At 43.9% G+C, this 14204-nt stretch overlaps 1 protein-coding gene across 1 annotated transcript in view; it reads right to left on the bottom strand.

The window, feature by feature from the left end:
- TEX11 (testis expressed 11) overlaps nucleotides 1-14204 on the bottom strand; it is a 404641-nt gene that overhangs the window by 328984 nt on the left and 61453 nt on the right. The window contains 1 exon segment of the mRNA XM_023765080.1: nucleotides 7764-7844. Coding sequence (XP_023620848.1) covers nucleotides 7764-7844 — 81 coding nt within the window.

Below are 14204 nucleotides of genomic sequence, written 5' to 3'. Positions count from 1 at the left end.
AGTAAAAGGAACCCTCATGCACTGCTTGTGGGAATGCAGATTGGTGTATCCACTGTGGAGAATAGTATGGAGTTTCCTCAAAAAGTAAAAATGGAACTCCCATTTGATCCAGTAATCCCACTTCTAGCAATATATCCCAAGAAACCAGAAACACCAATCAGAAAGGATATATACACCCCTATGTTCATAGCAGCACAATTTACAATAGCTAATATTTGGAAATAACCTAAGTGTCCATCAGTAGATGAGTGGATTAAAAAACTGTGATACATCTACTCAATGGAATACTACACTTATATAAAAAGAAGGAACTTTTATCATTTGCAACAGCATTGATGGAAATGGAGAGCATTATGCTAAGCAAAATAAGCCAGTCAGAGAAAGGTAAATATCACATGATCTCACTCATATGTGGGATATAATGAACAACATAAACTGATAAAAATAGATCCAGAGACAAGGTCTGAACAGACCATCCAACCTCAAAGAGAAGGCAGGGGAGAGGGGGGTAGAGATCAACCAAAGGACTTGTATGCATTTATATTAGCATAACCAATGGACACAGACACTGAGGCGGTGGGGGTTTGTCCTGGGGGTGGAAGTGGCTGGGGGAGAGTCAACTGAGGAAAAAGGAGACATATGTAATACTTTAAACAATAAAAAAAGACATATTCAGAAAAATAAAAAGAGACCCTAGGAATTAAAAGCATGGCATCAAAATGAAAAATCATGAAAAGGGTTGGAAAATAAAATTGAGAAAATCACCCAAATAGTAATATAATATAAAAATGAGATGGAAAATAGGAAAAAGACAAAAAGATTAGAAAATAATACATGAAATCTAGTATCTGAAAAGTAGAAGCTCTAGAAAGAGAAAACAGAGAAGAGTAAATCATCAACAAAATGAGTTAGTAACAACAGAATTACAGATTGAAATGGATTTCCATGTGCCCAGCACAATGAATGCAAAAAGATCCACACCAAGACATATCATCATAAAATTTTAAATTATTGCAGATAAGAGAAAAAACAGTATAGTAGTTAAGTACAGGAACTGTGGAGCCACAATGTCTAGGTTTGAATCTAGTTTTCATCACTTACTACATATTTTTGGGCAAGCTGCTAAACCCCTTTTTGCTTCAGTCCTTATCTAAAATGGGGATAACAATAAAACTCACTTCAAAGGTTATTGTGAAGATTAAACAAATCTTACCTAATAATAGACAAACATGTAAATTAACCATCCCTCCGCTACACTCACCAGCCAATCAGGAGAGTATGCAAATTATCCCAACAAAGATGGTGGTTAATTTGCATACATAGGAGCGAAGCGGCGGAGCAAAGACTGAAGGCTTTGTCCGGAGTGAAGGCCTGGGTCCCAGGTTCCGGAGGAAAACAGCAGCCAGGGGAAGGGAAGGCTTATTGCAAGAATCTCTGTGCAACGGGCCTCTAGTTAACACATTGCGTACCGCATAGAAATCTCTAAAACATACGCCAGGGACCGGACGTTTTTGGGCAAACTGCACGTTATTTAAATCATCATAACTACAGATCATAATGCACTTTAGGTGTTGTTTTTCAATAATTATAACATTTTTATTTACAAAAACAATTAAACAATTAAAGTTCCTAGTACTTTTTTAACATATGGTACTGTGTAAAACATTTTCCTCTATGAAGAGGGACCAAACAAAATTTACATAAGTATCTAGATTCGCTCCTTTTTCCATGGGCGGCACAAACTCTGCAGGCTCTCGTAGGAAATTTTTTCTTTCCACTCGCTGGAATACACATAGGTTCATGCTGCTTCATATCACCTGACAACCTTTTGGGTGGATCTTTACGAGGTGCTCTCCTTGCACCCCCAGGGGAAGGGCTGGACAGATTTGTCTCTGGTTCCGGAGAGCCTTCATTATTGTCATCCGTTATCCAGTCTCTCACCACCGATAGCAGAAACTGTTTATACTTCATTTTTGCTTGTGGATTGAGGACGTTGTACACTCTAAATGAATTGAAAAGTCCACAGTTTATAAGGTACAGCACTACTTTTTTTGTCCATTTCATCATTTTCCTTAGAATGGAACAACACAAAAGGAATTGATCTGCACGGTCAACGCCTTTCATGTGGGCATTGTATTCCTTGATGCAGGTAGGTTTTACAATATTCTCTCCCGTTTTTCTATTTTTTTTTCCTGTTGTCGAGACAGAAGTGTCATGGATCATTGATATCATTCGGACAACCTGCTTGTCTTTCCATGCTAGGAGAAGAATATCGCCTTTTCTGGAAAATATTATGTCACCTTTCTTCATTCTTGATGTTTTCATTTCCAAATTTGGCAGTAAACCTCTACTCTCCCTAATAGTCCCACAGACTCTAGTTTTGTTCTGTAGCAGCAATTCAGCAGTAGATGTAGCATTGTAATAATTATCCTGGTAAATATGGTGCCATATGCCAAGATAAGGTCCAAGGACCAAAAGAACAGTTTCTTGCAGTTTCCTTCCTTCAGCAGTGTATATCTCCATACTGCAGATATAGCCGGTGTCACTCTCGCACACCATCCGAACAAGTAAACCATATTTTGTTATTTTCACTGGGTTGTATGTGCGAAATGTGAAACGTCCTCTCCATGGAATCATTCCCTCGTCCAAAGACAACTGTTGCTTTGGTTTGTATATTGTTCGAAATTTATGCAGGAAATAATCCAGCACAGGTTGGACCTTGAAAAGTCTCCCCGAGCAACTGTCCATTTTGGCGTTATCATTGAAATGCCAAAATGTCCATATTGGCTCAAATCTATGGCGACTCATTGTCTGTGGAACTATAGAGGTACATATCAAAGGATCTGTTGACCAATAGTCTTTCAAGCTACCTTTTCTTGTTTGACCCATCAGAATAATTAGGCCAAGGAATTTCTTGATGTCCTTCTGTGTAACCGGAAACCACTTTAGTGTTCTAGATGGTGTTTTGCATTTCATTGTGGTTTGATCGTGATAGTTGGACAGCCCTTTGCACAACATCTCCAACAATTCATCACCAAAAAAGAGATTGGTCACAGAGGGTACAGAGTCACACTGAGATGGAAATGTAGTGACCCCAGCATGACCTTCAAACATTTGTAAGCGTGGTGGTGTGTCAATTTCAGACCAACAATTATCAGTAGCTCGTCAGTGTCGGAATCACTTGAAAGCACCGCCACCTTGTGCTTCCTTACAGGTCTAATAATTTCACTGTCAGTAGAATCAGTAGAATCATCTCTGGAATCGTCAAAACAGTCATCCGCATCTTCGATCTCACTAGGAATATCTGATAAATTATTGTTAAATACTTCCGGAAGTGTATCAGTTTCATTGGTTTCCTTCCTTTTTCTGAGAGAGGACATTTCTAAAAGCACCAGGAACTTGAAGAAGAAGACTATTCGCATGATCAAAATACAATGTAACTGCAATGCTTTATGGGTTCGTGCAATTATATAGTTTTTCGTAGATTGACCTGCACGGTTTCCACCAATGAGATCGCTTCATTCAATGTGGACTGTGCTGTGCCAGCACAGCCAAGGGTGTCTCTGAGTGGGGGGGTGAAAGGATTAAGGAAAGACAGACAAGAGAATAATAGCTGGTTCTCGGTGGGACGCTGCTCCCTGAAGAGGAGACAACGCCAGCGCCCACAGCCGTGTCTTTATTTTATAGCAGATGCCACGAGGCAAAGTAGGGGCGTGATCACGTTGTTTCCAGCATTCTCGTGAGTCTCAACCCTACTCAACTACATGCACCTAAACTCTATCACAAGGCACGTGGGGCTACGTGTTCGGACCATAGGTTCAAGCTTACAACCACAGACGTTGGCTATGATTGTGCTGGGAGGGCCATGCCCTCCAGCTGGTACTTGCACGTGGCAGTGAGAGGACCCTGTCCTTTCATTAGTCCAAGGCTTGAACCTGGCCAAAACACTGTAACCTCGCCCCACAGTGGACAAGACAGTGTGTTGACATCTAAGGTCCATAACAGATGGCGCGTGAAAAACGAGAACACTCGTGAGTGGTCCTTAACAGATGGCGCGCGAAACACAAGAAAACTCGTGAGCGGTACGCAATGTGTTAATATATATAAAGCAATAAGAATGATAAATAAGTATTGGTTATCCTATATAATAAAAGGCTAATATGCAAATTGACCAAATGGTGGAACAACCAGTCGCTATGACATGCACTGACCACCAGGGGGCATACACTCAACACAGGAGCTGCCCCCCTGGTGGTCAGTGCGTTCCCACAGGGGGAGCGCCGCTCAGCCAGAAGCTGGGCTCACAGCTGGCAAGCGAAGCAGTGGTGGCGGGAGCCTCTCCCACCTCCATGGCAGCACTGAAGATGTCCCCCGAGGGCTCCTGGACTGCGAGAGGGCGCAGGCTGGGCTGAGGGACCCCCCGCCCCCCCCACCCAGTGCACAAATTTCGTGCACCGGGCCTATAGTACTTATATAAATTTTCAGAGAGAAAAATCGGTTTTCATACAAAAATTAGAGTATCAAAGTATTGAGTGACATCAGAGAAAATGGCACATTAGGGAACTCAAAGAGCCCGGCCTTCCAAAGAATCACTGACAAAAGTGAGCAAAAGCTATAAAAAAATTGTTGGAAATCTACAAAATGGTCAATAGTTTAGAGCAACAAAGTGAATGCTGAACCAAGGAAAATGTGACTTAAATATGGTAGGAGAGTTGTTTGGCATTTTAACTTTGCCTTTGCCCCACCCCAATCTCTGACACAGTGGCAGTTTTGAAAATGGAAGCTTGTGTCCATGCTGTGGGTACCTGGTTCCCAAGGCAACAGAGTGGACCTTGTTTCCAAGGAATTGGATTTGTTTGATTTAACCTGTCCAGTGGTTCCCAGAAGGACAAATGCAAAGTGCCTGACTTTATTTCTCCTATTTTAGAACACTTACAAGGTGGCAAAATGGCTAAACTTGGGGTTTTTCTTGAAAACACTAAAACACAAAGGAATAAGCTCCTGCTATATAGGGCAAAAGATGATGGTTGAAGCAAACAATATACATGTTGAAAGCCTGGGAAGAGAAGCTGCAGAGCGTTACTTTGGAGAATAAAGGCTTTGAAAAGCTCACACACGCCTAGCCAGTTTGGCTCAGTGGCTAGAGCATTGGCCTGGGTGTTGAAGGGTCCCAGGTTCGATTCTGGTCAACGGCACATGCCCGGTTGTGGCCTCGATCCCCAGTGGGGGGCGTGTGCAGGAGGCATCCAATTGATGATTTTTCTCTCAACATTGATGTTTCTCTCCCTCTCCCTTCCTCTCTGAGATCAATAAAAAAATATTTTTTAAAGGCAATATATAAATGTATCAAAACAGAACATCATACACCTCAAACTAACATAATGTTATACGGCCATTTATACTTCACTAATAAAAATTTTAAGAGCTAAAAAGTAATTAAGTAATGTTCTACAAAATATTTGGTCTGTAAACTTCAAAACTTCCAAGGTTATGAAAGACAAGGCAAGAGTGAGGAAGTTTTCCAGATCGAAAGAGACTAGAGATCAGGTGCAATTCTAGATTGAACCCATCTACTAGTCCTATATAATAAAAGCCTACTATGCTAAGTGTCCGGTCATCCAGTCAGCCATTCAACCTATCAAAGCATAATATGCTAATGATATGCTAAGGTTGCTCAACCGCTTGCTATGATGTGCACTGACCACTGGGAGCAGACAGTCAACTGGTTGACCAGTCACTACGATGTGCACTGACCACCAGGGGGCAGATGCTCCAACTGGTAGGTTAGATTACTACTGGATTCTGGCTGATCGGGACTGAGCGAGATGGGCCGGACACTCCCTGGAGCCCTCCTGCAGTCCCTCCCCGGCTGGCTAACCTCCCGTGTCCCTCCTTGGCCTCAATCATGCACCAATGGGGTTCCTTGGTCTGGCCTGCACCCTCTTGCAATCCAGGCTGAGGGACCCCTCCCTCCACTGAGTGCATGAATTTCGTGCACCGGACCTCTAGTCTGCACTAATAAAAGACAAAGATGCTAATTGACCATACCTTCACTACGCCCACTAGCCAATCAGAAGAGTATGCAAATTAACCCAACAAAGATGGCAGTTAATTTGCATATACAGGTGCCGGAGCGAAGACTGAAGACAGCATAGAAGGAAGCCAGCAGAAGGGAGTGAGGCAGCGGAGAAGGGAACAGAGCCGAGGCAGCAGAGATGGGAAGGAGCTAAGTGGCAGAGACGGGAGGGAGCAAAGCGGTGGACATGGGAGGAAGCAAGGCGGCGGAGAAGGGAGGGAGCAAGGCGGCGGACATGGGAGAAAGCAAGGCGGCAGAGAAGGGAGGGAGCAATGAGGCGGAGAAGGGAGGGAGTGATGAGGCGGAGATGGGAGGGAGTGAGGCAGCGGAGAAGGGAGTGAAGCCCGCCTCGGTGGGCTTCGCTCCCTTCTCTGCTTTGCTCCAGTCTCAGGAAGCCCTATTCTTGCAGGAATCTTCCTGCAATGGGCCTCTAGTATATATATAAAAGGCTAATATGCAAAGTGTCCCCTTGGGAGTTCGACCAGGATACCAGGAGTTCGATTGCTCGCTATGACGTGCACTGACCACTAGGAGGAGGTGCTGAATGAACGAAGGCCCTAGCCGGCAGCCGGCAGCCGGGGAAGGAAGGCCCTGGCCAGCAGCCGGAAGGCCTCAATCGGCCCTGATCACTGGCCAGGCCTAGGGACCCTACCTGTGCATGAATTTTGTGCACCAGGCCTCTAGTTTTGTATAAAGGACAGTATTGAGAAACTTGAATGGTGTCTCTGGGCAAAGGGTATACAGCAGTTCTTTGAATTATTATGTTAATTGCTTTGCCTGGCCCATGTAGCTTAGTTGGTTGGGCATTGTTCAGTGCACTGAAAGGTTGCCAGTTCAATTCCCCATCAGGGCACATGCCCGGGTTGCGGGATCAATCCTAGGTTGGGGGCATGCAGGAGGCAGCCAATCAATGTTTTGATTTCACATCAATGTTTCTCTCTCTCCCTCGCCCTTCCTCTCTCTCTCTAAATTATTTTTAAATTTTTAAAGCTGAGAAGAATATATAGCATATAATTAGCAATATATAAATATTTACTGAATTATACATCATAAAGAATTTGGGGTAAAGTAAGATCAATCTCACAAGTAAGTACAATTTATGGAGCCCTGGAAACATTCTCCCTAACATCCAAATATATCTTTGCTATCCATTACCTCTGTGATAGTAAACCCTGAAATAGGCATAGGTACTGAAATAGGAGATAAAGAATGAAAGAGTGAGATGAAGTAGAAAAATAAAATCTTATCAACTCTGGAAATTTTACGAGATCCAGTCTGGGAAGCAGGCTTTATTTATTCTATCAAATTTCTCACACCTCCAAATCCCAATATAGAAAAATAGTATAGCAGCGATATGATTAATTGCTGTCAACCTTGCCAGCAGGGAAATAAAATCATTTTTTCTTTCTTTTATCACATAGCATGAAATATGGAAGAAAGAACTATTATCAAAATGGTTTGACAACAAAAAGGAAAGCAAAGAAATTTTAAGAAATAATCCATATTGCTTTTTTAAACACCCTTTTTAGTATACAACAAAGGAAGCAAAATATTTAATAAATCAGCTAACTGGAACTGATTTCAATATAATCTCTAAAGGGTTACATAAAGTAGCAATAATACTTCCTAAAACTTGATATAACATATTTTCAAACTCTTCAAGAATAAATGCATAAATTTCACTCACCATTTTAGGGAGCCTCATTAACATATCTTTGCAGCGCATTACACAAGTAGATGCTCTTTGAAAATCATCTTGAGCAATTGCCTGGGAAAGTAAAAATTGTCAATAATTGGTTAAAATGAAATAACAAGGCTATATGTCTACAAGTCAATTTTAACATATTTTAACTATTACTTATAAGTCTTAATTTGTTTTCTAATATTTTTAGCAACACTAGTTAGTCTAGTTAAACATAATAACCAGCTCAAAATACAGAGAAATAAGTGGCAAGAATCTTAGGTACACGGAATTGACACTGTATGACTAGGAGTCGTTTACTTTTTTTGGAAATGCCAAAACTGATGTACAATAGTATGTTATTATATTATGATATAATGCCAAGTCTAGTAGATGATTCCTGGGCTTGAATGGTCTTGTATTAGAGAATTTTTTTTATTTTAAATAGCAGTCTTTTGTCCTAAAATAGGCTCACAATAACTCATAGTTTGAAATGCTTTGAACATCTGCTATGAAAGGCAGTTTAGTACAATTTCATCTTGGAGACAGAAGAGTTACTCTGATATTTATTATGTACATCCCTAAACATTATGGCTTCAGTTTCCTCATCTATAAAATGAGGACACTGTACTAGTTTACCCCTAATTTCTTTCTTTTATAATTTTCAGTGTACTAGTCTTACACTTCTGTTAAATTCATTCATAAGCACAATTCCTAAATAAAATTATCCCTATTTTCAAATGACATGTTCTTGTATTATAAAATATCCTCAGAAACCTATAAAAACTCTAATAAACAAGTTCAGTCAGATTACAGGGCACAATATATAAAAATCTATTTATTGTATGTCTATCCATTAACAATGAGTAAACAAAAAATAAAATTAAGAACATAATTTTATTTAAATTAGCATCAAAAATGAAATAATTGGGAATAAATTTAACGAAAGAACTGCAAGGCTTGTACACCAAAAACTACAAAAATTTTTTTTAAATAAATTAAATAAGACCTAACTAAACGGTAATACATTCCATGTCCACAAATCAGAAGACTTAATATTCTTAAGATGGCAATACTCCCTAAATTGAACTATAGATTCAATACAATTCCCATCAAAATTCTAGCTGGCTTTTTTGCAGAAACTGATTTGCTGATCTTAAATTTCATATGGAAATTTAAGTTACACAGAATAGACAAAAACATTTTGAAAAAAAAGAAACTTGCAGGGCTCACACTTCCCTATTTCAGAATGCATTACAAAGCTAGAGTAATCAAAAATTCTTGGTGATATGAAATTAAAAGTTAACCAACTATAATTCAACAAAGAATTCCCTGCTCAACACAGAGGCATGCCTGAGAGACCTGTGCTTTGAAACATCTAAAGGTGGACAATCGAGAATAAAAAGGGAGATGAGAAGGGAGGAAAGCTCAGATAGCACACAGACACAGCCCTGCAGTTGGTAGTTTGTGGCTCTGCCTGGAGACAAAATAGATTTAAAGATAACAAGACACAAAGATGGAAACTTTAGAATGATAAAAGGGACACTACATCAAGAAAACATAACACTTGTTAATATATATGCACCCAATCAGGGAGCAGCAAAATATATAAAGCAACTACTCACAGAACTAAAGGGAGAAACAGATAAAAACACAATCATGATTGGGGACCTTAATACTCCATTGACAGCTCTAGACAGATCAACCAAACAAAAATCAACAAAGAAATATCGGCCTTAAATAAAACACTAGACCAGTGGTCAGCAAACTGCAGCTCGTGAGCCACATGCGGCTCTTTGGCCCCTTGAGTGTGGCTCTTCTGCTAGACCAAATGGAAACAATTGACATTTACAAAACTTTTCATCTAAGAACATCAGATTATACATTCTCCAATTCACATAGAACATTCTCAAGGATATACTATATGTTGGGTCACAAAACTAGCATCAACAAATTCAAGAAGACTGAAATTATACCAAGCTTATTCTCCGACAACGATGCCTTGAAATTAGAAATCAACTGCAAAAAAGAAGTAGAGAAATCCACAAATAAATGGAGATTAAAGAACATACTAAAAAACAGCTGTCAAAGAAGAAATTAAAGATGAGATCAAAAGATATATAGAGACAAGTAACAGTGAACCAGCAAAACTTCTGGGATGTTTATTTCATTACAGGCCTACTCAAGAAATAAGAGAAATCCTAAGTAAACAACCTAAACACATCTTAAAGAACTACATAAAGAAGAACAAAAGAAATCCAAAGTCAGCAGAAGAAAGTAAATAACAAAAATTAGAACTGAATTGAAAGAAATTGAGGGGGAAAAGGACTATACAAAAAATTAATAGCCATAACTGGTTTGGCTCAGTGGATAGAGCATTGGCTTGTGGACTGAAGGGTCCTGGGTTTGATTCCAATCAAGGGCATGTACCTCAGTTGAAGGATGGATCCCCAGCCCTAGTCTGGGCTCAGGTGAGAGGCAACCAATTGATGTGTCTCCCTCACATCAATGTTTCTCTCTCTGTCTCCCTCCATCCCTTCCACTCTCTAAAAATCAATGGAAAAATATTCTTGGATGAGGATTAATGACAATAACAACAAAAATTACTAAAATAAGAGCTGATTTTTTAAAAAAGATTAACAAAATTGGCAAATTCCTGGCTAGACTCAGTAAGGAAAGAAGGGAAAAGACCCATATGAACAAAATCAGAAATGAGAGAGAAGTCACCACAGACATCATAGATATACAAAGGATCATACTAGAATATTATGAAAGACTATATGCCATCAAATTCAATAAACTAGAAGAAATGGGTAAGTTCCTAGAAATATATCTCCTTCCTAGAATAAATCATGAATAATTGGAAAATCGAAATAGACTGATCAGCAGTGAGGACATTTAAACTACTATAAAAAAAAAACTCCCAGCCCTAGCCAGTTTGGCTCAGTGGATAGAGTGTCAGCCTGCAGACCGAAGGGCCCCAGGTTCGGTTCTGGTCAATGGCACATGCCTGGGTTGAGGGCTTGCTCCAACGTGCAGGAGGCAGCCAATCAATGATCCCCTCTCATCATTGTTTTTTCTATCTCTCTCTTCTTCTCCCAATCTCTCTGAAAGCAATAAAAATAAATAAATAAAATAAAACTCTCAAAAAACAAAAGTCCAGGACCAGATGGTTTCACCCGTGAATTCTACCAAATATACAAAGAAGATTTAAAACCTATGAGGCCAGGGGATTGTCAAGGGCGGGGGGAAAAAAAGGACACATATGTAATACCTTTTGTAATACTTTAAGCAATAAAAAAAATAAATAAATAAAAATAATAATAATAAAACCTACCCTTCTCAAACTCTTCCTAACAGATTCGATAAGGCCAATATAACCCTGATACCAAAACCTGGGAAAGATAACAAACAATAAGAGAAATCTACAGACCAATATCTCTGATGAATACAGATACAAAAATCCTAAACAAAATACTAGCAAATGAAACACAACAGTACATCAAAAATAATAATACTTCATGACCAAGTGGGGTGCATTCTAGGGGCACAACGATGGTTCAACATATGCAAATTTATCAATGTAATACACCACATTAACAAAAGAAAAGATAAAATTCATATGCTCTTATCAATAGATGCAGAAAAAGCATTTCATAAGATAAAGTGTCCATTTATAATTAAAACACTCAATAAAATAGGAATAGAAGGAAAGCACCTGAACATAATAAAGGCCATCTACACTAATAAAAGAGAAACATGGTAATTAGCGTACGACCGCTACCCTTCCCATTGGCTAATCAGCATATCCTTATGCAAATTAACTGTCAGCCAAGATGGCAGCCGGCAGCCAGGCAGCTGGAAGCAAACATGAGGCTTGCTTGCTCCAGTGACTGCAGACTCCAACGTTCCCTGCCTGACTTACCGGCCTCTGAGCTGGCAGTTTGAAACATTCTAACAAATATAGAAGCTAAACAAAACCCCAGAAACCAGCTTTCAGCCGGCCGGGATCTCAGAGCTGGAGTTATACATTGTTTCGATTATAGAACGCAAACAAACCAAAGCCTCAGAGCTAGAGCCAGAGCTAAAGCTGGCCCAGAATAAAAAAAAAAGAAAGAAAAAAAGGAGCAGTTGGGAGCTTCAGTCAACAACCGCCAGCCTGAAAGCAGCCCTCAGCCCCTCACCCAGACTGGCCAAGCACCCCAGTGGGGACCCCCACCCTGATCCAGGACACCCTTCAGGGCAAACCAGCCGGCCCCCAGGCCTCTATCCTATATAGTAAAAGGGTAATATGCCTCCCAGCACCGGGATCAGCGGAGCCCTGAGGCCTCCTGGCACCAGATCAGCGTGACAGGGGGCAGCGCCCAAACCACCTGATTGCCCTGCGGCTCTGTGTGTGACAGGGTGCGGCATCCCAACCCCCTGATCGGCCCTGCTCTGTGTGTGACGGTGCGGCGCCCCAACCCCCACCTCAACAGGCCCTGCTCTGTGTGTGACAGGGTAGAGCCATAACTCCCCATCGGCCCTGCCCTCAGTGTGACAGTGGCGGCACCCAAACCCCTTGATCGGCCCTGCTCTGTGGGTGATAGAGGGCGGCGCCCCAACCCCCCCCCCCCACGGGCCCTGCTCTGTGTGTGACGGGGTAGAGACATAACCTCCCCATCAGCCCTGCCGAGTGTGACAGTGGCGGCGCCCCAACCCCCTGATCGCCCTGCTCTGTGGGTGATAAGAGGGCGGCGCCCCAACCCCCTGATCCACCCTGCTCTGTGTGTGACAGGGGGGCGGTGCCCTAACTCCCCTATCGGCCCTACTCTGTGCGTGACAGGGGGGAGCTCCCCAACCCCCTGATGGGCCCTGCTCTGTGCATGACTGGGTACAGAGCCCCAACCCCCCTGATGGGCCCTGCTCTGTGCGTGACAGGGGGCAGTGCCCCAACCCCCTGATTGGCCCTGCTCTGTGCGTGACAGGGGGTGGCGCCACAATGTCGCCATCCACCCTGCCTTGAGTGTGACAGGGGACGGTGCCCCAACCCCCCAATTGGCCCCACCCTGAGCGTGACTGAGGGTGGCATCGCAACCTCCCAATCCGCCCTGCTCTGTGCATGACAGGGGGCGGCGCCCCAACTCCCCAATCGGCCCTGCTCTGAGACCGACCAGGGGCTGCACCTAGGGACTGGGCCTGCCCTCTGCCACCCAGGAGCAGGCCTAAGCCACATGTCGCTTGCGAGCCACAGTTTGCCGACCACTGGCCTAGCCTTTTGAAGAGGAGAGCTGCTGTAATGGGAGCCCAGCCTCACCTCCACCCAGGGTGGCCTCAGATAACACCTGGGACTCCACAGCCACCCCTGCCAGGGACCTGCTACCTCGGCTGTGGTCCCACGGTCAACGAGTCTCCAGCCACCTTGGGTGCAGGCTCCTGTGAGTTCTGAAGCGTGCTCCGCTCTGACCGGCCCAATGCCTTAGGCCAGGGCACTGCAACCACACGAGCAGCAGACACATGAGCAACCCACTCCTGCCCAAGGAGCAGCAGCCCTGAAAGCAGCCTGCCCCAGGACTAACAGCAGAAGCCTCACATGGCCTGCCCCTGTCCAAGGAGCAGCAGCTGTGTGAGTGGCCCGCCCCCCAGTCTGAGGAACAGCCACCATGCGAGCAGCCTACCTGTCTGAGGAGCAGCAGCTGCACAAGCAGCCTGCCCACGATTGAGGAGCGGCAGCCCCACACAGCCCGCCCCCGTCCGAGGAGCAGCAGCTGTGCGATCAACCTGCCCCCCTCTGAGGAGCAGCAGCCGCACGAGCAGCCTGCCCCTATCCGAGGAGCAGCAGCTGTGTGAGAAGCTCACACCCATACAAGGAACAGCAGCTTCGCGAGCAGCCTGCCCCAGTCCGAGGAGCAGCAACCACAGGAGCAGACCGCCCCCATCCTAGTAGTGAGAGCCCTGTGCAGTCCACACTGGTCCAAGGAGCAGCAGCCACATGCAGCCTGCACCAGTCTGACTAGCAGCAGCTGGGTGAGCAGCCTGCCCCCATCCAAGAAGCAGAAGCCACACATGCAGCTTGCTCCTGTCCGAGGAGCAGCAGCCACGCAAGCAGCCCATCCCCCATCCAAGGAGCAACAGCCACACGAGCAGTTCACTCCCACCCGAGGAGCAGCACCCACACGAGCAGCTCACCCCATCCAAGGAGTAGCAGCCACACAAGCAGACTGCCCACATCTGAGAAGCGGCAGCCCTGTGCAGCCCGCTCTAGTACGAGGAGCAGCAGCCACACGCAGCCTGCACCTGTCCGACAAGCAGCAGCTGGGTGAGCAGCCCACCCCCATCTGAGGAGCAGCAGCCGTACATGCAGCTCACTCCCACCCAGCAAGCAGCAGCCATGCAAGCAGCCCGTCCCCATCTGAGGAGCAGCAGCTGTGCGAACACCCAGCACCTATATGAGGAGCAGTAGCCCTG

The sequence above is a fragment of the Myotis lucifugus genome, unplaced genomic scaffold, assembly GCF_000147115.1.
Source record: "Myotis lucifugus unplaced genomic scaffold, Myoluc2.0 scaffold_4, whole genome shotgun sequence".
Taxonomy (NCBI): Eukaryota; Metazoa; Chordata; class Mammalia; order Chiroptera; family Vespertilionidae; genus Myotis; species Myotis lucifugus.
This window is presented reverse-complemented; position numbering and strand designations above follow the sequence as displayed.